The sequence below is a fragment of the Poecilia reticulata genome, chromosome 18 (assembly GCF_904066995.2).
Source record: "Poecilia reticulata chromosome 18, P_reticulata-male-v2, whole genome shotgun sequence".
Classification (NCBI taxonomy): Eukaryota; Metazoa; Chordata; class Actinopteri; order Cyprinodontiformes; family Poeciliidae; genus Poecilia; species Poecilia reticulata.
This window is the reverse complement of record NC_088847.1, coordinates 1,647,215-1,673,908: the sequence shown is the minus strand read 5'-3', so window position 1 is coordinate 1,673,908 and position 26,694 is coordinate 1,647,215. Positions and strand designations below refer to the sequence as shown.

At 40.4% G+C, this 26,694-nt stretch overlaps 1 protein-coding gene and 2 long non-coding RNA genes across 6 annotated transcripts in view; 2 read left to right on the top strand and 1 right to left on the bottom strand.

Moving 5' to 3' along the window:
* Nucleotides 1-10,235: 10,235 nt before the first annotated feature.
* rap1gds1 (RAP1, GTP-GDP dissociation stimulator 1) overlaps nucleotides 10,236-26,694 on the bottom strand; it is a 97,885-nt gene continuing 81,426 nt past the window's right edge. For 2 of the 3 annotated variants that reach the window (XM_008434825.3, XM_008434826.3), the window contains 7 exons: nucleotides 22,760-22,891; nucleotides 16,493-16,627; nucleotides 15,587-15,712; nucleotides 13,868-14,007; nucleotides 13,382-13,508; nucleotides 12,861-12,989; nucleotides 10,236-11,961 (listed from right to left, as the gene is read on the bottom strand). In XM_008434825.3, coding sequence (XP_008433047.2) covers nucleotides 11,834-11,961; nucleotides 12,861-12,989; nucleotides 13,382-13,508; nucleotides 13,868-14,007; nucleotides 15,587-15,712; nucleotides 16,493-16,627; nucleotides 22,760-22,891 — 917 coding nt within the window. In that variant the 3' untranslated portion in view covers nucleotides 10,236-11,833. The remainder of the gene's footprint in view (nucleotides 11,962-12,860; nucleotides 12,990-13,381; nucleotides 13,509-13,867; nucleotides 14,008-15,586; nucleotides 15,713-16,492; nucleotides 16,628-22,759; nucleotides 22,892-26,694) is intronic. The other variant, XM_008434827.3, reaches the window with a different exon arrangement.
* LOC145548693 (uncharacterized) lies at nucleotides 14,001-15,713 on the top strand. Its single transcript, XR_014084696.1, has 2 exons — nucleotides 14,001-15,439; nucleotides 15,543-15,713. It is a non-coding gene; the product is annotated as an uncharacterized LOC145548693 (long non-coding RNA).
* The window catches only part of LOC103480074 (uncharacterized), a 71,078-nt gene continuing 67,263 nt past the window's right edge, over nucleotides 22,880-26,694 (top strand). For both annotated transcript variants that reach the window (XR_014084695.1, XR_014084694.1), the window contains exon 1: nucleotides 22,880-22,966. This is a non-coding gene — a long non-coding RNA (uncharacterized LOC103480074). The remainder of the gene's footprint in view (nucleotides 22,967-26,694) is intronic.

The following is a 26,694-nucleotide window of genomic DNA, read 5'->3' as shown; positions in this document are numbered from 1 at the left end:
TTCATTTACCTAGCCTACCAAGCCCTATCCATCAAAGGCAAGGGTAAACGCCGCTGGCTTCGTAAGTGGGCCGCCCTAACCCTCTGGGCAACAGGATGGGAGTTTTTGTGCTTTTGTATTGGTTAGGGAAGTCGTCCCCACTGCCCATTGCCGTATGGCTCATGACCCACGGAGCCATATTCCACGATCCAACCCCGATGGCTACTCCTGGGTCCCCGGAATATGAAGATCCTCCCCCTATCATTAATTCCCCTTGGCTCGCGGCTCAACGAGGCACATCAGTGTAGTACCAGCCTTGATCCCTGCTCCTGCTTATGCGCACTTAGCTTCTTTTTATCCATTTATGTTGTTGATCGATCGATACCTACTAATCATGAAAATTACCTGAGTTGCTGTTTCTCCTAGGCTCCAACTTGCTGTGTGGGATGCGGAGCATCCGTAGAATCCTTGGGATTCATGTGGGTAGCATCGTCTACCCGATGGTGTAACGCTTGCGTGCACCTTGATAACGTTACGGCGATCCTCTGCCTCAACGAGCAACGGGACCTGCCGTACGTCTCGGCCTCTGCATCTCGATCCCTGGAACAAGTACACAAAGTCGTGTGGACCTCTGCGTTGAACCAAGACGACGATACTCTCCGCACATCGTACTTGGGGAACGACCGGATACTACCCATAGTCCAAAAGCTATGGGAGAATCAGATCACTCGTCAGTGCCTACCCACGCTGCACCTTTTGGATGGCCGAGTGTTGGCGGTGGGTAAACCCCGTCCATCTGTTTGTCCGGCGTCTCCTGACACGTACATCGACGTCGGGTGCCAAACCAGCATTGCAACTCACGTACAGAGTACCCAAACTGAGCCTCTCAGTTCATCTCAGCAAGCATGCCAGACCGATGATATACCTGTCCCATCACCCCAAGGCCAAAGTAGCAACGTCAGCTCCTCTGTCGCCTGCATCTGCCAGGCACAGTCTCCTTCGTTTGCTGTTGACTTCGAGAACCTGCTGAAGGAACTCGAGGAAAGTTGCAGTTTTCCAGCGGCTCCGCCACAGGATTTGGCGGCCGAAGTGCTTTCTCCAACCTCACCACCTCAGTTGGAGCGTCAGGACCCCTTTGGGCCGTCTGGGTCTACTGTGGACATGGGACTAGACCCCGACATCTGGTCTTCTCCACCTTCCCACCTGACGGAATACGAGATCGTGGACACATGGACGCCTTCGTCTTCTCCGGTGACCTGCTACGAAAGAGACATTTTAACTCTCCATGGTGGTGATGAACTGGACTTTTGGTAGTTGGAACTTATGTTTTCTGCGAAGCCCCGTCCGATCTCACGGAGGGGGTGTCGAGGAATCTGGTATGGGTATGTGAGATCTGTCCAGGTATACGCAGAAAAATGGAATAAAGGCCTGAGAAATAACAGTATAACCCTGATTAATGATTAAAAGATGATTATAAATGTTAAGTGATTATGAGATGATGATACTCATGCCAATGAAGCAATGTGTGATAATATACAGGCCAGTGAAGAAATGTTTGTAATGAATGATCAGTACCTTTAATCAAGTGAATATTATAATGATGTATGCTCTGTATTCTTAAATCCATTGATTCTACTACATTATGAAAGGCTAAAGGTTGTACTTTTGAGTTAACCAACAAATAACATGTATTATTAAAGATCATAAGAGTACTTTTCACTAAGCAGAAGGCTAGGGACAGAAGGGTGAGTCATCTAAATGGGGAAGGAAAACAAGGGTGCGGCAGAATTGGAAACAGATGGTCAACGGAAAAAACAGGAACTGCCCTGATGGAAAAGGGAACTGCCCCGATGAAGCGAGAGGCAGGGATGAGTCATTGGAAAACTTGAGAAAGAGTCCGGTACTTTCCACGGGCAGCCCTGCCCTTCATGACATCGGGTAATGACATAATGCGATGGGCAGGTTCCATGGAAACACAAGTGCATAAATACCGATGCACGAGTCAGAACGAGCGTTCTTCGTTCGCAGCGCAGAAAGGGAGTCAGCAGAGGAAGCTGCCTAAAGATCTGCGGAGGATCACACCGAGGGACCAAGGGTAACTACTCCATGATTTCACGCTGCCTAAAAGGGACGAGTTCCACACGCCAACACCCCTGGTTCCATATCCGACCGAATCCTCCGCCTCTACTCAACGCTCTCAACTCCGGTGCAGCTGACTTGGAAAAGAGACGGAGGTCTTTCAAAGACAAAGAGTCTGCACGTTCAATGGAAAGCGTGAGCCTTCTCTCCGCTTCTCTTCAGTAAAGAGGATTTTGCTCCGGCTGGACAAAGACTCTGACCAAGGACCGCAAAAGATTACAGCTGCCGAGATCAAAGACCATCGGGTATGAGGTGATCAGCTTCTCCCAAAGCCTCGCTCAGTGAATTTAGTGAAACAGGTTAGGAATGAGAATAAGGAAAGGAGGTGATTAATCCTAGTTGATTTCATTATATTTTTGCTTCTTTTATAACTCTTGGAAATTAATTTGTTGTTATATGCCCCTGCTAAAGCTTGCTTAATAAAATTATAATTCTAAAGATTCTAATGAGAATTGTGAACAGTGAGTTTAATTGTGTCAGTCTCGATTATTGTTGGTTCTCCTAAATATAGTAAAACAATATACATGATGCTAGAGACAGGGTGGCTTTGTGTTTTCCTCTGGTGAGTGTTAAAATAATGACCTTGGGACTTAACTCTAAGTCACTAAATTTAATCTAGCCGTTAACAAGTGCCGTTATTTTAGGAAAGGAGCTACCGTTAACAGGAGTGGTTGTAGGGGTTATGTCGTTGTGAGGGCTACTCAGCGGATTGCCCCCCCCAACTGTAAAAGGTCATAACTTCTGGATTGAAGGTAGTCAGAGCTAGACGAGTCCTTTCCGACCCCAGTTTAAACAGATAATTCTCCACAAACTATCGCTAGGGTAAGACCCGAGTTTCTGGGGGTTTTCCGGACCTGTTAGACAGAGAACTGGGCAGTAGTGAGTCCTAAGAGTTGTGAGGAGTGGGCGGGACTTACTATTGGGTAGTAACAGACAGGGTTGTCTTAGAGTTTTTATCGCAACCTGTGGGGTATTTCCTGTCTGGGAACGAGAATACAACCTGCTGAATGTGACAGGTAGCCAATCAGAAAGCACGGTGACGTAAGAACAGAGGGGAATCCCAAACAGCTGACATATCGCGCAACTGAAAGTCTGCTGGATATCGGAGATGATATGTGGAAATGTTTATTATTAAATCTAAAGGTCATTATTATGTTTATTCAGTTAAAAATGTTAACTATGAAAAAACATATTCACCTCCAAATCATAGTGCAGCAAATAGAGCGGTTGCTCCCGTCGTCTTTTATCCACCGCCTTTTCTTTTTGTTAAGTCTTTTGTCTCTTAAAATGACTCCACAAACTATCACTATTGCTTCTACATAGTCATCCGTGCTTGGTTATTCCAAATTCCCGCTAAATTGGGGGGCTTACTGGATTATCCTCTGGAATCGGAATGTTCATGACTGGAATCGGTTCGTGTTGCTCCTGCCTTGGACACACGAACCGATCGAACCTGTTGCACTTTTATCAGCTCTGTGGTCACATAGGTTTGGAGAATCGGCCAACAATTCTTAAATTTTTCCATCTAAACCAGACTTAAGACTCACAAGCTCTACTCGTCTCCTCTTGACCGTAGCCCAAACGCTCTGACTCTGGTTGCTATGGTAACGTTTACATACCCCTTCAAAATAAGATACAGATGCGCCACAAAAACGAACATTTTACTTTGGTGAAAATTTTAACTCACGATACTGACTAACGGGAGAACTGAGCTTGTTTCTCTGCAACGAGATGGTCCTATCTGGGAGTGATGGGAGACAACGACACCCGAAGTGTTGCTTATATCCACAGCCTGCTTGGTCTCTACGTGCCGAAGCAGCTTGAAGCTTCATTGCCTCATTAGCAGCCGGCCCCCTCATGCTACGAAGAGGGGGCTTGTAATGTGGGACTCACCTACTGGTCCGGGATAATCCATTCTCCTGTCTCTTCTCTGGGCCTTTTCCCCTTCGCAAAGGAACTTTCCAAAGACATCTGATCTGTCTCTTACTCAAAAAATTCTTTTTTATTTATTTTTGTCAGATGGTGATGACAACGTTCTGGGCCAGGACGATTAAACATTTTTTTTTTTTTTAAATGTTGCAACTGGGAGCCTGCACCTTAGCATCTCTACATTTCAAAACATTATTTGTCATATTTGCATACATCAGGTTGAGAAATAACAAAAAAAAATGATGGGAAAATTAAAACCCATTTTGTCCCTATTCTCAAGAATCACATATCACACACAGAATCACACCAGTGACGTGTGGTGAGGTTCATTGCTGGTGAGGCACTGACTTATATATCTTATATAGACACCATGCATGTTATTGGACGTACGGAAATTTCGCGCAGGCACACAACGCTGGGGGGCAAAAAGACAAAACTTTTACATGTTATCCATCCATCCATCCGCGTTAACTCAGTGAAACTTAGAAATGTAGGTATTAATTTTGTGCTATGATCCACAGCAAAGGGAAAGACTCTGTATCCACCAACCTACACGCAGACTCATTGCCATAGCAACTGACAACAATGCCAATTCATCTTTTAGGATTTAACACCAAAAAAACATTCAAGAATTTTGCACACAGAACAGAACATTCAGTCTATTGTAGTACGTTTTAGGCTTAATATTTTATTAATAAATAATTGCTGTGGTAGATTAGCTACTGCTTCTGCTTTACAGAATTTTTGAGACATACAAACTGTAGCCCACAAAACACACATTTCATTAAGAAAAGTAAACAAAAACATCTTATTGCCGTCTTACCAGAGCCATGCAGAGACCACTAAAGGGGCAGGTGCTCAAAAAAAAAAAAAAAAAAAAGGGCACATCCAACCGCATTCTAGGACGGAATATTAACAAAGCCACTCAGAGTTTAATAAACAATGATAAATTACAAAATTGTGAGATATACATTCAAAGCTAAGGAAAATCTCTACATAGAGCACACAACTATGCATATGTAAGATATTTTATTAGTAATTTCTTTCTGCAGGTCTGTTTTGTTATATGAATATTTTGCAATATTCAAACCCGCAATTTAGCAAGATATGTAAATCAGAGCAAGACAACCAGACATATTTTGTCTTTACATAATTACACTATTAAAAATATAAACAAGGGCACAATGCAACCTTTTAGTGTACTGTAATCTATAAAAGAGCTGCCTGTTTGCTGCACTTGCAGTGGAGATGAAGACGGTTTTGCAAAACAAACTTATTTGTGCATGTCAGAAATCTTTTCTTAATATTCTGAGGTTTTGTTTGTGACTCAAAGTTTTGCTTGTGATGATGTCGTGGGCAGGGCCCAAAACCACAACAAAAGATTTATGATGTGTGCAAATAAATGTTTGTTTGGCAAATAACTTTTATGTTCACAAGACAAAAATTAGTTATTTAATTAAAAAGTTTTTTAAACAAAACGATTTGTTTTTTAAAAAAGAAATCATTACAATTCCAAAAGTTTTGATTACAATTTTATTTTACTTAACTGAGGTTAGTTTTTTTTCTCCCCATTGAATAATTGGGGAAATAAATTCACTTCATACTCTGCGAACCAGATCCTAAACTTACTTAAAGTGTGGGTTGAGTTTTTCCCCCTTCATTAATGACACACTTTTATTACATTCATTATATCTATCATGGTAATTCAGGGTGAGTTATTTTTAATTCTAAATGAATATCCTTGTTGGACTTTTTTTTAAGTGTTATTCTCCTTCAAGATACATTTACCTAAAGGTAGAATAAATGAAATGTACATTATGCAGCAAAGGAAATTAGAAGATCCGACATATATCCATTATGGAGATGATCGGTTTTGGACGGGCGATGTGCCCTTATTGCATAAGCGATACTGAAGAATGACTGATATCATTAAAGATACAGGGGAGAAGCTTTTAGATATCTTGCTTTGCTAGCAAAATCGTTAGCTAGCAGCTAGCTAATAGTACATCAACAACAGCCTAATGTCTGTATAATAAAAATAGTGAATCGATAGATAAGAACAGTTTCTCCTCACCTGGCTGTCTCCTCCCGCTCAGTAGTTCTTCAGAGAAAGGCAGACGCAGAGACCTGTCAGTGTCTGTTGTATTTCATTACCTCTCTGCTTAAACCGAGACTCCGAGCTGAAGCAGAAACGATACTTCAACGTTTTCCGTCATCTGACAAGCAGCACGTCTACTCCCCTTTATTCAGAAAAAACGTTTTTTTTTTTTCACCAAAAACTGTTCTGTAATCTGGAACGTTCGCTACTTTGAGCTCCAGTTAGCCGCCTTATCTCACTGCACAAGAGGCAACTGCGTCATGCGTCACGGGCAAAAGGTCAAAGGTAACAAGGTGACCAGAGGGCTTATGTTGTACAAAAAAAATAAAGATAAAATAATAATAATTTTAGTATATGTTATGTGTCACAAGAGGGCTTCGAAAATAATAATACAAAAAAAAAAAAAATTGACCAAAAGGGCACTTGGGGGCAAGGAGCAAAAAGGGCAGGTGCTCAAGCACCCCCAGCCCCCCCCCCCCCCCCCCCCTCTGCACATGCCTGCGTCTTACCTTTACTTATCAATGAAATCCATGCACAAATTCTGCACAAAAATATCCGTTCATCCAAAGCCAATTCTATTCTCGGCACGTCTTTTCTACCCCGTTTAAGAATCGTCAAACTGTCTCGAAGCAAAAACGTTCAGCTCCAGTGTTGGTCTTCCTTTAGTTATTATCTCCTGCTTCAATTGAAAACCCACTTTAGAAAACTGTTTAAGTGTAGAAATGTAGTCTTTCACGTTGACGTCGGAAGAGAGGAGAAAACAAATATATCGCTGTACTTTATGACTAGCTCCATGGCTAGCTCACTGTGTCTTGCGGTTGTGGAGTCACAATATCTGGGATCATGAGCGCCCCCTGCCATGAGGCAAGAGAACTGCCTGCCTGCCTCGCCTCGAATCTGTTCTCTGCCGTTTCTGATCACTCATCCGCACACAAAAAATGATACACTCACAGTTGGTGACAAAAAAACACTGTACATTATATACATAAACTAAATTATGGAAAATCAGTCCATATATTAAATGTTTTTTAGCCATTGTATTGCCGGCGTACAGACAGGACGAACATGCTCAAATAGAATGGCAGACAGTGCAGTTAACAAGAGGTTGCGCAATCCCAGGTGAGGCTCAGCTTGCTGCTGCCTCACAGGCTTCGCTTCTGAGCATTTGAATGGGAAAATGCAAAAATCCAGAAATTTTGAAGAAAAAATAATCAGAATTGGTTGAAGCCAAGTAAAAAATAGGTACTTTATAGTCCAAACCACAGGGTGAAAATAGCATTATTTTATTATCTTTCCATGATCACAGGTAAGGCTCTGCCTCCCCTGACCGCACGTCACTGACACACACACACACACACACACAGGGTCGCAACTACATATTATTCAGGTGGATGCGAACACATAAATTGGCGCCCATCCCCCCCGAAGGAAGGTAGTGAAGGCGAAGGGTCACGCGCTAAATTTCTCAGGTGGATGCATACACAATATACGCTGCTGGTGAGCAATAAGTGAGCGTATATTGTAGAATTTTCAGCTATCAGTTTGTGACCCTTGAACTCAAGTACTATTCACTTATGAAACAGGACAACAATCCAAAGCATACTTGCAAGTCTACCTCTAACTTGCCTGGAAAAATTAAGAGAGAAAAAAACAACAAATGATCAGCTGTGGTCTAGTCAAAATGTGAATTTAAATTCAAATGAGATGCTGTGGCATGATCTTCAGCAGACTAGCAATGTTTTGAAAATCATCCAACGTGGCTTATTTGAAGCAGATTGAATGAAGACTTGACATCAACTTATATCTCTGCAAGTCAACCAGTGTCAAAGGACCAAATAAAGAAAAATAATGTACAGTTATGTTTATAGTAATAGCAGTGTGTTTAAAAAGGTGAGTAAACCTCAAAATTCTTCACATAAATTGTATTTTAATGAACACATTGGGGACGCTGCTCATTCTATTTCAAAGCAAAAAAGCAGAAAAAGTAATTGAATATTAATATTTTACCAAAAGTCAAGAAATACAATGTTAAAAAATAGCAGTGTTGACATCCTTCTTTACAAACTCAACAACGAACTACATAAACTAAGAAATGCTGGAAGATTTATCTTTCCTGAGAATCATATTTAGCTGCAAAACCACAATTTCTGATTATTGTTTCACATCTGTGGTACATGGAGTCAACCAACTTCTGGCACCAGTCAAGTATTGCAGCCCAGGACCACTGTACTGTTACACAATTCTGCTGTATTTTTTGGTTTTGCCTCATGAACAGCATTTTTTATCTCAGCCCCTAGTTTTCTATGGGATTGAGGGCCAGGGATTGTTCTGACCACTCCATTTCTTGAATTCTGTTTGTCTGGAACCATGATTTTGCTCACTTGCTGGTGTGTTTGGTGTCATTGTCTAGTTGAAACACCCATTTCAAGGGCATTTCCTTTTCAGCATATGGCAACATGACTTCTTCCAGTATTCTGGTGTGCTCAAACTGATCCATGATCCCTAGTATGCAACACCATAGTATGAGAAACATCCCCATATCATGATGCTTGAACCACCGTGCTTTATCATCTTCACTGTGTACTGTGGCTTGAATTCAGAGTTTGCAGGACGTTTGACAAACTATCTGTGACCCTTAGAACCAAAAAGAACACGTTTACTTTCATCAGTCCACAAAATATTACACCATTTATAGTCAATATGTTCTTTGGCAAACTGTAGCTGCTTCAGCACGTATTTTATTTTTTTTACAATGGGACGTTGTGGGGGCTTTTTGCTGGTAGCAATCAGACGATAGACATCGTCTGATTGTTGCAGTACTCACAGGCAGATCTCTTTTGATCCTCCTGGAGCTGATCATTGGCTGAGCCTTTGCCATTTTGGTTATTCTGCGATCCATTCAAATAGTTATTTTTCTTTTTCTTTCTCGACTTTCTGATTTTGGCTGCCATTTTAAAGCATTTGGTACCGTTTTAGCTGAACAGCCTATCATTTTCTACATTTCTTTATAGGCTTCCCCCTTTTTAAATAATTTTTTGATCAAAGAATGCTCTTCTTCTGAACAGTGTCTTGAACTACCCGTTAATGTTTTTCAAGAACAGATGCACATCCAGCATATGCAGCGTCAGTTGCCTTGATCATTGAATAAAGGTCACCTGTTTTTTTTTCACATAATCAATGACCTCATTAATTGAACTCAGCACTGCTGCTATGTTTTTTAACACACCCCTTTCAGTAAATTATCCAGTTTCACAGAATCAGCAGAATGCATATCATGCCTGTTGGGTCTGTTGGTTTTCTATACCTTTAACTAAACCTCCTAGAAACTTACTTGCAGTGTAGAAGTTGAAATTCAAACAAAAAAAGTGATTTATTTTGCTAGTGATGTGGGACTGCTATTATTTTCAACACAACAGTATATACTTATATTGCAACTTGCATGGCTTTTAAAAAACAATATTTTTTTGGTTTTTGTTTTACAGTTTTTCCCCTGCTCCTCCTGTTCCCAGAGAAAATCCAACAAGTAAACCCATGGAAGGCTGCTATAACATCAGTTCACAGTGGATTCAGATAACAGATAAGTCTGAAGCTACAGATCATATGCTAACTTCAATAGTGGGCACTCTATGCAGCTGCTTCTTGTGGCCCTGTCTGTATCCACATAAATGTTTTTTGAAACTGCTCTGAAAGTTTGTAAGTTCTGGGGAAGGACCAAAAAGGTTTCAATAAAATAACCCGTAAGTCCTAGAAAACTGCCCTGTAAATTTTAGTAATATACCCTGAAAGTATAAGAAAGATGCCTAGACATAAGCTCCAGGAAAGTGACCTATGAATGTTGGGGAAATAACCTGCAGGAGTTGAGAAGGAAAAGTGCCCGGAAAATAACCTGTAAGCTCAGTGAGGTGGGTTTTGGAAACATAAGCACAACACAATGTGTTTCTTCCCTGCAAACATCAGAGATGGAGGATCACAGTTTTTCCAACCAGTCTCTGAGAAATGTTGAACAATGAAGAAATTACCCAAATGCTGATTTCTCTAGGAAGACTGAAAATAAATTCAATGACACAAAGAAAAATAAACACTTCAAACATCACCAGCCATTATCTTTTAATTGTCTGTTGAATCCTTCAAATGTACAACTTGTAACATTTACAACACACTTAAGTTGACAAGATTTTTATGCAGTTACAATGGATATATCTTCACCAGCATGTGTCCTAAGCAGATCACAAATCTGATAAATAACCATTCATATCTTTAAAAACAAGATGCAGCATGGGCCCAGACCGAGGAACACACTAGGTGACAGCACAGTGTCGCACATGCTGAGATAGGCATGTTAGCAGGAACCCACATCAGCCATGAACAACCAGTCGGCTTTAGGGAAGGAAACTGCTCTTCATAGCATCTATTATCTACAAAATATCAAAAAAATGAGCTTCATCCACAGCGTAATAAATAGTCGCTTTACACAGATTTCACTATGTGTTAACAAATTTGGATTTGCAACTATAAGCTTTAATGAAACTTTATGTAAACATTGTATGTAAATTGGTGGAAGGGATTGGCTGATATGAACAGAGAGCATACTTTCAATATTCTAACAGTAAAATCTGCAGAGAAACTACGAAGAGACAGAGACAGAGCATAACATGAAGTCTGAAGCTGTTGGATCAAAGCAAAGAGCTCCAAGCTAAGACTTTTGCTTCTCTACTGATGGTTCAACAACATGATGCTTCAGTCGGGAAAAGCACACTCACAACATTCCTAAACCTAGCTGCATTTACTCCGAATCTTCATCAGGGACAGGTTGGATACAGTCTGGGGCTCAACTTTCAATATCCAGCCATTGGATTAGTGGGGAACAGGAGTGGAACTGAAACACTAAAATCTCTACTTCCAAGGCTTAGAATAAAAGGTTTAGGACCCAAGGTGTCAGGAGAGAATAAAACGGGCAGCAGAAGAGGTCAAAATGAAAATGGTCACAGCTTGAACAGGACAAAAACATCCACAGGTTCTACTCAGATTAAACCGCAGCTACATGAGACATGACTGGGACATCATGGTAGGCTGCTTGAATCAAATAAACCATAACAAGGAGATTTTATTTTTTTACTTTTGAAAATTCTTTGTACCTGGTTTGGTGGGTTACTGGTGTCACAGCTGTGGTCTTAAAGAGTGTTGTCTCTTCTTCTGTTGTTTCACGCTTGATGCAGAACATACATGCACACATAGGGGCAATCTTAGTTTAGACTGAGATATCACTTCAGGTCAAGTACCAGTTCATCACTGGTGGGAAGTCTGTCCACATAAAGATATAGGTGTGGAAGGAGACACTCCAACTGAATCATTTTTATGGCTTTCGAACAGAAACAACGTGAATCCTCTGAAGTCTTGGAAGATTTCTTGACCTAAATATAACACATCTGGGTAAAATCTGTTTGTTTCTACATCAGTTACAATGACAGTAGCTCTTGAATATAAAATGTTTTACTGTTTGTTTCTAAGACTGAGGCTGAGGGGACAAAGGATGGAGAGGGGCAGATGTCTGGCTGGCAGTTAACGCGATGCGGTACCTTGGCACATGACGATGGGGCACAATGGGGGAGCAGTCATGAGGTGTTGGGTGGTCAGGCAGGCATTCAGGAGTGTTGGGGTGTTGGAGGTGTTGGGAGTGGACACAGTCATTTAGCTCTGGGCAGTTAGCCGCTGCTCTGTGAGCGAGGCCTGGTGCGACACAGTCTTGTTTTCATGAGATCTCAGTTTGGACACCACGTCAATAAACGCCAGGCTCTGCACCTCCTTGTGAAGAGGCTCTGAAAACAGAAGAGGTTCAGAAAATAAGTCCAGTTTACAGACAAACTTACCCAGCACCAAAGACAGTGGTGGGCCACTAATGCGTTGATAGTGGAGATCATTTTTCATTTAAAACTTTTGCTAACTTTGAAAAAGAAAATTAAATTTTTCGGAATTCTAGTTTTGTAAGCTTTCAGTTGAATAAAGTTTGTCGTCTGTGTTGAAGTTTTGGTTCTTGACTGTTAAAAATTCTTCAAAGAGTTAGACGTTATTAACCATGCGGGATTCTGAAGTGGGTGAAGACGTTATGTTATGTTAAAATGTTGGTTGAATTAACACTTTACTATTAGTTTCCACTAAATACCATATTAGTGTGGAATTTTAGCATTAACTTCCATTAAATCAGAATCAGAATTCATTTTAATGTCACTGTGCACGTATAAAGCACAACAAAATTTTAGAAAATAGCAACTCATGAAGAAACACAGAATTGGGATGTTAAGAATAAATAAATAAAGATCAGGTTTTTAGATACTGTGCTCAGGGCAACAACAGTTCTTGAGAAGAAACTGTTACTCTGTTCTTGACTTTATTGCCCAGAGGTCAGGAGTTTGAAGAGGTGGTGCCCAGAGTGTGAGGGGTCCTTGGTGATGCTGCAGGCTCTTCGGAGCCACCACTAAACACAGTATTGGTGTAGCATTTTAGAGTTAGCTTCTACTAAATACCGTATTAGCATAGCAATTTAGAATCAACTTCAGCTAAATACTGTATTGGTGTAGCATTTTAACGTTACCAAAACTATTGCTTATCATTAGTTCTTTAGGGTTGGCGCAAATAACTTTTTAGTTAGCAGTGCCTACCACTGACCAAAGGGAAGAGTAGTTTTTAGATGGTGATATTCTTCAAACGTGGCTCTCACCTGAGCCCATGACTGCACAGATGAGGATCATGGAGTTATATTTTATCTCCGGTGCGCTCCTTTCATCAGACAGCAGCTTGTGAAGCACCGACACAAGGTTGGCTCCAACAAAGTCCTTCTCAGCTGCAACTGAAAACCCAAACTGCTCTGTTATCACATCAGTATCCAAACTTCCATCACAAAGGTATTCTTTGTTTTCCCATCTGGCAGAAAAGCTCAGAGGAACACAGTTATGGATGTTCTGAAGCAGACCAAATACAAAAGAATCAGTTTTAGATTTCTATTCATAAAAAAATTTTAAACCATTTTCTTTTCACTTCCTAATAAAGCATTATTTTGTGCAGCTCAGAAATTTGTGGTTAAGAAGTTTCAAAAGTAGAAACATTTAAGAATTATCATTATTAAAACCTGAGAAGAATCAGATTTTTTATTTACATGTTACATCTGTATTAAACAAAAGGCAATCAGAATAGAGTTGACATGTACAGTGTCAGCTCTATTCTGATTATCAATGGTCTTACCCAAATCCAGCGCCGCTATTAGCCCCAGAGCCACCAGTGCTTCGTTCTGCATAATCATATGTTCACTGGTTGCCATAGTTACTAAATGCTTGACTCCTCCTTTCTTGATCACAGTTCTGACAACTTCCTACAATCCAAAAAACAGAGGTAAGAAGCACTGCAATGAAATATCCCAGTCCCAAATCATCTGTATTCCTAGCATGAGTCTAATAATCCAGATCAGCAGGATTAAAGGCGTGTTGCAAGGCAGAGCAGCAAGAAAATCCTCGGTTCAAATCTCAGCAAGTGCCTTTCTTCTATTAGTTTGGTCATTGACATCTTAAAGCTAAAGATTAGGGTGATGGCAAAGAGGCATTCCAACCTCAAAGGCTTGGAGCCTGTCATAAAAACAAAAAGGAATGCCTGCGGAAACATTTAAAAAGCAGCAGATTTCCCATCACAAACTTTTTGTTGAATAAAATCTGAACAAAGTGGAACATGGGTTACCTTAGACTTGCTGTGTCGGATCAGAGCCGACAGCAGGCGGTTGGACTCGCCCATCACCCCCGCGTGATCTTTGGCTTCACACCACTCCACTAGCCTTTCAACCAGCTTCCCATTGGTTCCCAGCTGCTCCGCGGCTTGAGCTGAACCAAGGCACAAAGTGGGCAAGCAACATTAGCAACAAGTAAGGAGGAGTTCTCTTCATAGTTGTGTGTGTATGTAGGTAGAACTCTAAATTTGGGCTTGAGCAGAATACCAAGAAACTCTATTGGTCATCAAAACAAATTAAGTAGATTTGAGTGGCAACTTTACTACACAATGTATTGGACATCATTGGACCTTTCGATTCTTCTCCACAAACTTCACTGTGTTTTATTGACTTTATGCTACAGAACAAAAAGTACAATGAAGTGGAATAAATATAAAACATGGTTTTCAACCTAGAACAGAAATACTGAAAAGTGTGGTGTGAATTTGTATTCAGTCTCCAGAAGACACCTAATTAGTGAACAGGGTTGACCTGTGTGTCAACCTATTGCAAACCTACCAAGGCAACGGCCTTCCGCCTAGGCAGGCTTACGCACATATCTCAGGCTGTTGGAAGCGTGAAATGAGTCTCAAAGATTCTTGTGCACTCGTAACCGGATCTGTGTGTAAATGGAGTTTTGTCTGTGTGTATCAGGCAACTTGTGCATACTTATTTAACATTTGTAGGCGCAGGAGAAGATTTGAATTCATAACAATCAAAAATATATCTATTTTTAATCAAATACCGCTTCACAACCTTCTGGGTTGAATGGAAATAAAATAAAATCTTAATTTTAGGCTTAAATACAAAACACCTAACGCAAACATACAACTCCCAGGGTGGAGCATGGTGATGGTAGTATGATGCGATGGGGACATCAAAGACAGGGAAAATGCATGAAACTAAACCCTGGAAAGTCCTGTAAGAAAACCTGCTGGAGGCTGGGTGGAGGTTCAACAACCACCCTTAACATTCAGCCAAAGATACACAGCATTGTTCTAGTCAAATTCCAGACCTACGTCTAATTAGCATACCCATCGTAAGACTTGCAGCTGTAATTATAATGAAAGGTTCTACAAAGCACACCACACTTTTAAGATTTTATTTTTCTTGATGTTTGAAAAGTGGAGAAGTTCAAGAGGTAGAAATACATTTGTTATATATTCTGTTCTTGAATAATGAAATGAGCTGGGTTAAATATTGAAGCATTGGGTCAAAAGGAATAAATGTCATGTTTTGTCCTAGAGGTGTGCTAATCGATCGGCCACCCATCATAATTAGACAATTTCTGTGAAAAAGTGTATGATGGGTGATCGCCAATCACCGTCTCTTGTTGCTGATCACCAAAATCAATCACATTTATCTCACTTAGCAGCCTGCATGTGCAGCTTTCTCCTCTGTCCTTCACACTGCGCAAGCGCACGGCAACAAATCCTGTCACCCTTTGACGCTCTAACAGTGAATGGGGACGTTTGCGTGTTGCGGTGGAAAGTTTCTTCGGGGGTGAAGCACTCAAATTTGGCAGAGATTGGCCTCATGGATGATAGGTATTGGAATCGGCAGCAAAAAACCTGATCAGGGCATACCTATTATGTCCTGATTCATAAAATCTTCAACCTAAATCATTTAATTTCTTTCACCACTCAATAGTGCTGGCTGGGAACTGAGCTGAAAGGAGGGACAAACTACTCTACCTTGAGTATCGATGAGCATTCGTAACGTTCCCAGTAGTTTGAACTGGACTGGAGGCATCTCTGACTGCAGGAACTTCAGCACCACGTCTGCCACGCCAGCACACAGCATTTTTGATTTGTTCACCACTACAGAGATAGAGAGACGCAGATGCATCACACCAGTCCAAAGGTCCATCACTTTCTCCTCATGCTTTGTTTAACCCGTCAGGCTTTTGTTGCTTTTGTAGAAAATACAGTTGGAACCAGGAATTTACATACACTGAATAAAAACACACATCCACCTTTTCATCTCACTGTCTGAAGTTAAATCAGACCAAAGTTATGCTGTTCTATGTCAATTAGAATTACCAAAATTAAATGCCAGAAATATAGTAGAGAATGTGTCAGAGATTTATTTATGAATGTCTTTGAAATCAGAAGTTCGATATGTTTGATTTAAATTTGGACAATGAGAAAAAAAAAAAAATCAATCAAATTTTATTTATATAGCACTTTACAACAGTGAGTACTGCACCAAAGTACTTTCCATTAGTACAGGAATAAAAATTAAGAAACTAATACAAAATTAAATAAAGTGAGTATAAACATAAAAATGACAAAATACTACAATGTACTAAAAGCAGTTCTAAATAAATGTGTCTTTATCTTGGCTTTGAACAGAGAAGTTGTATACTTCTGGTTTCTACTATAAGTCAAAAATGGACATTTAGCATTGTGATGGAATGTCACTACAATGAGTTCAAAGGTCAGTCTGAAAATGCCAGAAGGATTGACCTTAAAGAGAGTAGAAGTCTAACTGCTACAGAGAATAAGGATGAAACTTTCAATGTGAAAACAGTATAAACTGGTTTATTCGAGGTCAATCATCCTGTGCAAGTGAAAGGTGGGAGAAATGCAGCATCTCACCAGGTATGGCCAGATTCCGCAGGGCGCTGAGCGCTGCGTGCTGCACCGTCACATTGCCTTCTTCAACATGGCGTTCCAACAGCTCCAGAAGTTTCTGAACAATCCCAGTGTCCACCATGTGGATGCAGTTCCCGTCTGCTCACAGTGCAACGCAAACATGACCTGACATGAGGTTATCAGGAGACAGTACTAATAATATCAAGTAATAATACTTGCTGCTGCTACTGCAAGAAAGTTCAAGAGAAAAGAAAAATAAATATTTTACACACACACCCATACATACATACACATATGCATACACACATACAGTGCTGCTTGAAAGTTTGTGAACCACCGAAACATGGCCATAGTTTTCTAAAGAAAAATGATAAATTATGTGAAATGAACATCCAAAGCTCAAATTGTAATGTGGACCTTCCAAATAATGAACACAAAGATACATATTTTTGTTATTTATTCAACAAAAGTATTTTATCTGTCAAAAACAGAAAATCTGCCAAGTGCAAAAGTATGTGAACTCTTTCAGTTAGTACCTTGTGGCACCTCCTTTTGCAGCCATTACTTCAACCAAACATCTTCAGTTACTGTAGATGAGTGTCTCACATCTGCTTTTTGGGATTTTTGTCCACTCCTCCTTGTAGAACTCTGTCAGTCGAGACAGGTTGGAGGGACATCTGGCATGGCATGTACTGCCCGTTTCAGATCTTTCCACAGCATTTCTATGGGATTTAGATCAGGACTTTGACTGGGCCAATCCAGAGTGCGAATCTTCTTTCTCTTGAGCCATTCTTTGGTATTTTTGCTGGAATGCCTTGGGTCATTGTCTTGTTGCATAATCCATTTCTGTCCCAGTTTCAACTCTGACTGCTGGCAGGAGATTCTGGTCAATAATTTGTTGATAGTCCTGGGAATTGAAGGTTCCCTGGATCATATGGAGTCATTCAGGTTCAGAGGCCGAAAAGCACGCCCAGACTTTCACATTTCCACCACCATGCTTCACTGTTGGTAGGGGGTACTTTTCTGTAAATGCAGTGTTGACTTTTCTCCAAACATGGCACTTTTGATTGTGGCCAAATTATTCAATTTTGGACTCATCTTTCCAGAGAATGGACTTCCAGAAAGCCTCTGGTTTGCTCAAGTGCTCTCTGGCAAAGTTTAAATGGGAAACTTTGTTCTTTCTTGAGAGCAGTGGCTTCTTTCTAGCAACTCTCCCATGAATACCAGGTCTATTAATATTTTGCCTGATTGTAGATGCATATACATTTATCCCAGCTGCAGACAGAGAGGTGTGGAACTCTCTGGAGGTGATGCGTGGGTTGGCCTTTACCTACATTATTATTTTTCTGGTGCTTCTTTGTGCAAGTTTTGATGGCTGTCTACTTCTTTGCAGCGTTGCAGTGATGCCTAGTGCCCTCCATTTGTAAATGACTTGTCTTACTGATGGGCTGTCACCACCTTCTTCCTGGTGTCCTAAGATGTCTCCTTTCCTCTCAGTGTTGTTGATCTGTTCTTTATGTCTCGACACAACCAACCAAAAAACTTTGGTCCTCTCCCTTTTAACCAGTGCAGCCCAAAACGTTTCCCAATGATGTCTCATTTGATTGGTCTGCTTAACTGATTACTTGAGCACTCAGATGTGTTTCACCCGAGTATTTTACCTAGTTGACTTTACCAGTGCAGCTGTGGTTCTTTTACTTTTGGAGATGCTCTGATTCCATTTTTCATTTAGTTTGCTTTCAACTCACACATTTTCCTCAAAACAAGTGAATGAAATTGATGAACAAACCTGACATTTCATATACAAAAACTGGTAATGAGAAAATAAGAAAATCATGGTAAAAATAAAGAAAAATCTAAACTACTCAACTAGTTCACAAACATATGTATGTATGTATGTATGTATGTATGTATGTATGTATGTATGTACATACATGCACGCATGTACATACATACATGCACGCACATATAAGGGATGCTCCGATCAGGTTTTCTGCTGCCGATTCCGATAATCATTGAGGCCGATAACTGCCGATCACCTGGATTGACTGTTAATTTTTTGCTTTAGGTCTAAATGCTACTGTGTAATCTGACAAAATTAAAAAATGATCTGGCAATATATTCACCTAATTTAGGCATAAAACATGGAAAATACTTGCAGGCACAACTATTCAGTCAAAAGGATAACTGAAAAACCTGCAATATATACACAGTGTATCACAAAAGTGAGTACATCCCTCACATTTCTGCAGATATTTAAGTATAACTTTTCATGGGACAACATTGACAAAATGACACTTTGACACAATGAAAAGTAGTCTATTGCAGCTTATATAACAGTGTAAATTTATTCTTCCCTCAAAATAACTATATGTAGCCATTAATGTCTAAACTACCGGCACCAAAAGTGAGTACACCCCATACTGAAAGTTCCTCTAGTGTCAATATTTTGTATGGCCAGCATCCATCCAGCCATCCATACATTTTCTTTACACCCTTGTCCCTTAGTGGGGTCGGGAGGGTTGCTGGTGCCTCTCCAGCTAACGTTCCGGGCAAGAGGCGGGTTCACCCTGGACAGGTCGCCAGTCTGTCGCAGGGCAACACAGAGACAGAAAGGACACACAACCATGCACACACACATTCACAACTAGGGACAATTTGGAGAGGCCAATTAACCTGACAGTCATGTTTTAGGACTGTGGGAGGAAGCCGCAGTACCCGGAGAAAACCCACGCATGCACAGGGAGAACATGCAAACTCCATGCAGAAAGACCCGGGGCCGGGAGTCGAACCCAGAACCTTCGTGCTGCAAGGCAACAGCTCTACCAACTGCGCGACTGTGCAGCCCTGTATGGCCAGCATTATTTACCAAAATTGCCTTAATTGTCCTGGGCATGGAGTTCACCAGAGCTTCACAGGTTGCCATTGGAATGCTTTTCCACTCATCCACGATGACATCATAGAACTGGCAGATATTCAAGACTTTGTGCTCCTCCACCTTCCCCTTGAGGATGCTCCAAACATGTTCTATTTGGTTTAGGTTTGGAGACATGCTTGGCCAGTCCATCACCTTCACCCTCAGCCTCTTCAATAAAGCAGTGGTCGTCTTACAGGTGTGTTTGGGGTCATTATCATGCTGGAACACTGCCCTGCGACCCAGTTTCGAGAGAGAGGGGATCATTCTCTGCTTCACAGTGCAGATTGGAGTTCATGACATGTAATTACCCAACACTTGGTGGACTCATGCAGACCATGGCATTCTCACCACCATGCTTGACTGTAGGCATCACAAACTTAACTTTGTACTCCTCACCTGACAGCTGTCACACATGCTGGAGACCATCTGAAACAAACAAATTAATCTTGGTCTCATCAGACCAGACGACCCTGATTCCAAAAATTCATGTATTTTCTTGACATGTCTTCAGCAAACTGTTTGCGGGCTTTCTTGTGTACAGACTTAAGAAGACACGTCCTTCCGGGATGACAGCCATGCAGACTAATTTGATGTAGTGTGAGGTGTATGGTCTGAGCACTGACAGGCTGACCCCAGACCTCTTCAATTTTTGCATCACTTCTGCACCCATCTTTCAAAGAAAGCATTTGGATGAGACGCTGAGCATGTGCACTGAGCATCTTTGGACGACTAACGCTAGGTTTGTTCTGAGTGGACCTTACTCTTTAGAAAGCTGAATGATCTTGGCCACTGTGCTGCAGTTCAGTTTCTGGGTGTTAGCAATCCTCTTGGCCATCTTCATGTAGCACAACAATTTGTCTTTTAAGATTCTCAGATAGTTCTTTGCCATGAGGTAGGTAAGGTAAGGTAATTTTATTTATATAGCACATTTTCAGCAACAAGGCAATTCAAAGTGCTTTAAATGAGTTAAAAGGAAATACAAGCAAAATAAACCAAAGGAAAAGAGGAAAGGACACATTAGGGCAAATGGCAACATTCAGACAAAATAAAGGGGCAAAACAAAGACATGAGTGAAGGTGGTGACATCAATATAGAAAAAGACAGGACAAAAACAAGAGGAAGCAGGGCAGGCATGGGGGAGAGGAAAGAAGCGTCCGCCTTCACCGCATGGAAGTGCCATGATACTAGTCACTTTCAGTGACCAGTATCAGAGAATGTGAGAGCTGTGCTAAAAATTTAACACACCTGCTCCCTATACACACACCTTAAACCTAGTAACACTAACTAATCACATGACATTTTAGAGAGAAAATGACAAGCAGTGCTCACTTTGGACATTTAGGGGTGTAGTCACTTTTGTTGCTGGTGGTAGACATTAATAGTTATTTTGAGGGAAGAATAAATTTACATTGTTATATAAGCTGTACACAGACAACTTTTTATTGTGTCGAAGTGTCAATTTGTCAGTGTTGTCCCATGAAAAGATATTCTTAAGAAATGTACATACGTACACGCATACACACACACACACACACACACACATATATATATATACACACACACACAGTGGGGACAACAAGTAATTGATACACACTGTTGATTTTTTTCAGGTTTTCCCACTTGCAAAGCATGTAGAAGACTTGCTTTGTAATTTTTATCATAGGTACTCTTCAACTGTGAATGATGGAATCTAAAACAAAAATCCAGAAAAATACAATGTATGATTTTTAAATAATTAATTTCCATTTTATTGTGTGAAATAAGTATTTGGTCATCTATCAACCAGTAAGAATTTTGGCTCTCACAGACATGTTAGTTCTTCTTTAAGAAGCCCTCCTGTTCTCCACTCATTACCTGTATTAACTACACCTGTTTGAACTCGTTACCTGTATAAAAGACACCTGTCCACACACTCAATCAATCAGACTCCAGCATCTCCCCAATGCCCAAGACCAGAAAGCTGTGTAAGGACATCAGGGATAAAATTGTAGACCTGCACAAGGCTGGGATGGGCTACAGTACAATAGGCAAGCAGCTTGGTGAGAAGGCAACAACAGTTGGTGCAATTATTAGAAAATGGAAGAAATACAAAATAACGGAAAATCTCCCTCGGTCTGGGGCACCATGCAATTTCTCACCTCGTGGAGCATCATTGATCTTGAGGAAGGTGAGGAATGAGCCCAGAACTACATAGCAGGACCTGGTCAATGACCTGAATAGAGCTGGGACCACAGTCTCAAAGAAAACGATCAGTAAAATCCTGCAGTGCACGCAAGGTGCCCTTCCTCAAGCCAACGCATGTCAAAGCCCGTCTGATGTTTGCAAATGACCATCTGAATGATCCAGAGGAGGAATGGGAGAAGGTCATGTGGTCTGATGAGACAAAAATAGAACTTTTTGGTTTAAACTCCACTCGTCATGTTTGGAGGAAGAAGAATGATAAGTACAACCCCAAGAACACCATCCCAACTGTGAAGCATGGCGGTGGAAACATCATTCTTTGGGGATGCTTTTCAGCAAAGGGGACAGGACGACTGCACCATATTGTGGGAAGGATGGATGGGGCCATGTATTGGCATGTATATGTATTTTGGCCAACAACCTCCTTCCCTCAGTAAGAGCACTGAAGATGGGTCGTGGCTGGGTCTTCCAGCATGATAACGACCCAAAACACACAGCCAGGGCAACTAAAGAGTGGCTCCGTAGGAAACATCTTAAGGTCCTGGAGTGGCCTAGCCAGTCTCCAGACCTGAATCCAATAGAAAATCTTTGGAGGGAGCTTAAAGTCTGTGTGGCCCAGCGACAGCCCCGAAACCTGAAGGCTCTGGAGGAGATCTGTATGGAGGAGTGGGCCAAAATCCCTGCTGCAGAGTGTGCAAACCTGGTCAAGAACTACAGAAAACGTCTGATCTCTGTAATTGCAAACAAAAGTTTCTGTACCAAATATTAAGTTTCTTTCTTCTGGTGTATCAAATACTTATTTCACACAATAAAATGGAAATTGATTATTTAAAAATCATACATTGTATTTTTCTGGATTTTTGTTTTAGATTCCATCACTCAGTTGATGATAAAAATTACAGTCTTCTACATGCTTTGCAAGTGGGAAAACCTGAAAAATCAACAGTGTATCAAATACTTGTTCTCCCCACTGTATGTATATATATATATATATATACTTTGGACATCTATATATACATACATGCATACATACGTGTGTGTGTATATACACGCACTGCTCATCTTTTGCCCGTTCTCTCTTACACCCCTCCATTGCATGAATTCAGTTTGTCACTTGTTGTCTAATCCTGCCAACATTTGTCTGTTTCACTTGGCGCAGTATCAGAGCTGACCGTTGCGGGCGAAGTTTGCGATGGCCAAAGCCCCGGCGAGCTGCAGCTGGTGGTTGTGGGATGGGACCCAGGACAGGACCCTCTGGAAGACACTGCCTTTTCCTCCCTCAAACAGCTTCTGCATGGACTCATCTGCACAGAGAGATGGAGGACAGCTTACAGCTGCTGCCTGCATGCTAAGTCACTGCAGGGTTGCTTACAAGACAGGTTCAATTCAGCTTTAACAGAAATTAATGAAATGTCTAAAGCGAAAGAAAAGTGCAGAGGGAGCAGAAAGAGGATGCAGAATGTATATTTACATATCAGTGTGCATGGGTCTGTTGTACAGTTATGACATATTTATATAAAAGGATATGAATTATATAACAGGGAAGTCATCCCAGCATGGCTCTGATGAACATGAACTTTATCATACATTACCATTACATCACATTTACATTACAATACATTACATCCCTCACATAGGGACATAGGTAAAGCTGATGCAGGGTTTCCCCCAGTTTATTACAGGCCTGGCAGCCCGCCATCCTTTACTAGCGCCACCGCCAGGCTAAGCCTTTCTTGTTTATGTGTTTAGAAAAATAATAATAATAAAAAAGCTGGATTGCAAGCGTCTCTGTTGCTCTGAGCGCTTCAAAGATATGTTTATAGAAGATAGATTTATAGTTTATGCATTTAAAGCCGGACCAATCACACCGCTGGCGCCTCTGAGCGTTGCCTCTGAGCGTTGCCTCTGCGCGTTGCCTCGCACACTGCAGAAGCTGGATTAAGTTTACCTCAGCGCGGATCCCGCGCGCCTCCTGTCACTCAAACTGGACACAGGCTGACCTGTATGGATATTTACATCAATCCCCTGTGAGGAATTATGATTCTTTCCAGAGTTTTTGATCAAGGTAGGACTTTAAACACCACTCTGCTTAGCTCTGGTTGCGCAGCTCTACGTGAACTGCATTTGTGCAGTAGTCAGAGGTGCGTTGAGCGAGCGGTAAGAATGATTTATATTTGTGAACAAAGAATTTTGTGCGGCTTTCCCATCTCAACACGCTGCCCAGCACCCGGCTCTGCCTGCGCTGATAAAGTTTATCTATGTGTTCCCGGTTGGCTGGTGTATTAGTTAACGAACTAGTGCTATCCTGATCATACAAGTTCAGACTGGTGAGGAGCTTTCGCGTTCTGTCTGTAATGCATCACGCTGATTTTATATTATTATATTATTATTTTCAGCATTATTTTTCCGGTTACACAATGCATCAAACCGTATCAAATGCTTTGTCCACTTACTCAGACAGAGTTAATGTGCTCGACCACGTGGAGATCTGAGAAACTCGTCCAACCAAAATAGTTTCTGTGACACTTATTAAAAACTCAACAGACATGACATGAAAGAGCTACTAAAGCCACATTAGCAGCATTGAATTAAATCTCCTGTTTGTTGCATATCTCTGCGTAGTGCAGCAGATTATCTCATCATGCTGTATGAGGCCTTGAGCAGAATTTGATTTAGAGGTCCCTTTTGTTGATAAAAACATCAGCACCTCTAACAGATGTGTTGGATTTAATCTGAGAGAGGGGGAGTAGTTTAATTGGACAACCTAAAAAGCAATCACTTATAATTGCAGTTTACTAAATTGCATTTGTGAACAAACAGAGCTCAAATTTAAAGATTAAACTCACAGCATCAAATTGTAGCTAGGGTAACAAAACAATCTAACTATGAATATTGTTCTTTGAACTTTTACAAAGTAAACTTGCCAGCTCCTTAAAATCTTACATTTAAATGTTAAACAATTCAAAATATTTTAATTTATGTTTGCTGAAATTGAATCAAATTTAGCAGTATTGATCTTCTCAATAAACAAGTGTTACATCCATGTATCTGTGGTCTGTGATAAAATATTAGCATTTATGGGACCCCTGAAGCCCTGGGGGGCCTGATGGAGCTGCTGACTTAATTTGGATTAAACAAAAGTGCAAATATAATTTATATTAATTTTAATTGTATATTTTGATTTGTTGTTTTTAAGACTAGTTGTTGATTTAAGTAGTGTTTCACTGGTGATGTTTTCCCTTAACGTATAATTCCAGAGTGATATTTTTAAATTTCCTGTCACTTTAACATCTTTTTTTTTTTTTTTAGAATACTTTATTTTGGGTTTTTAGTAATAATATCACAAGTATTAACTAACAGAACAAAAATGGTTCACACTAAAGCACCATTCAAACATTAAGTAAAATACATTTACAATAATACAACACAACAACCAAATAACAAGAAGGACTGAATAGGGGTGACTAAGGTGGGGGAGGAGGGTAATCAATAAGGATGAAATAAAAATGTATATGAATCAGAGACAGATGGAATCAGATTTGCTCATAAATCCTGTCGAGTTCAGCTCGATTACAGGATGATCAATCAATCCAATGTGCTGGTAGATTTTGCATATACCTTAAAAATGGTTGCCATATTTTATAAAAAGTCTTACTTCAATTCTGCATCAAATAGATTCTTTTTTCTAGGGTCACACTGCTTTTTATCTCACAAAGCCATATTTTAATTGGAAGGGGGGCGTCTGATTTCCATTTTGTTGTAATACATTTTTTAGCAACTGCCAGAAGGACTTCTGTAAGTTTCTTATCATAATTTGTCTTTAGATTGGAGTTCATAAATTTCCCCAATACACAAATTTCCGTGTCTATTGGAATCGTGATGCCATGAATGTCTGATAGCGTTTTGCAAACCCCCTTCCAAAAACCCTGCAATTTAGAGCACTGCCAGGTAGCATGGAGGAATGTTCCTTCCTGCATGTCACATCTAAAACAAAGAGGAGATATACTGGAGTTATATTTATGTAATTTTTGTGGGGTAACATATAACTGATGTAAAAAATTTAATTGTACTACTATAAATCGAGCATTAAGAGTAGAGGTGAAACCTTCTCTGCACAAATTATTCCATAATTGCCTTTCAATAGATATTCCCAAATCCTTTTCCCATTTGATTCTGGAACTATCCATACCAGTTATAATTTAAGTTGACATGAGTGCTGTATATGTCCTTGAGATGATTTTACATAATACCAATTTTGGATTGACTGTATTATTAAAGGGTTATCAGTTACATTTTTAATAGTTTTATAATCCCATTTATAAAGCAAATTTATTGGCATCTCTTCTTTTATCTCCGTTTAAATTTTGAGCCATAAAGGAGGAGTCTGCAAGTCAAACATCTGTGCCAAGAACCTAAACTGAGCCGCATAGTTGAAAATTAGGGAGCTTCAGACCTTCATCCTCATACTGCAGCGATAATTTATCCATGCTAAGTCTTGGTGGCTTACCGTGCCAAATAAATTTTCTAATTGATTTTTTAAAAGAGATCATATGAATTGGGAGTGACTGAAACACGTACACAAATCTAGGGACGATATTCATCTTTATGACATTAATTCTACCAAGTAATGTGAGAGGTAAATCCATCCATTTTCCTAAATCCTCGCTCACCTTCTGAAGGAGGCTAGTTAAGTTGAGTTTAAAGGGGTTTTTAAGGTTACCGTCAACAAATACCCCTAAATATTTGAAACCCTCAGGAGACCATTTGAAATGAGACAGATTTTTAACTTTACTCTGGTCAAATATAGACATCGGTAAAACCTCACTCTTTACAGGTTAACTTTGTATCCAGAAAATAAGATGCATTTACTCAGTAATTCCTGAAAGTGACAAAGAGAGTGTTCTAAATTGGTTAAAAATTAAATAATGTCGTGAATGGGGAAGTGTGCATTTTTTGGTGGAAAATTGAAGCATATCAAAATGCATCAACACGACGAATCTAATATGGCATAAAAACAATGCCATATTTTGATGGAGTTTGGCTATATAGTACGGAAGCGCATTGCTATAACGCAGGAAAAAAAAATTGAGCGCTATCACATTATAAC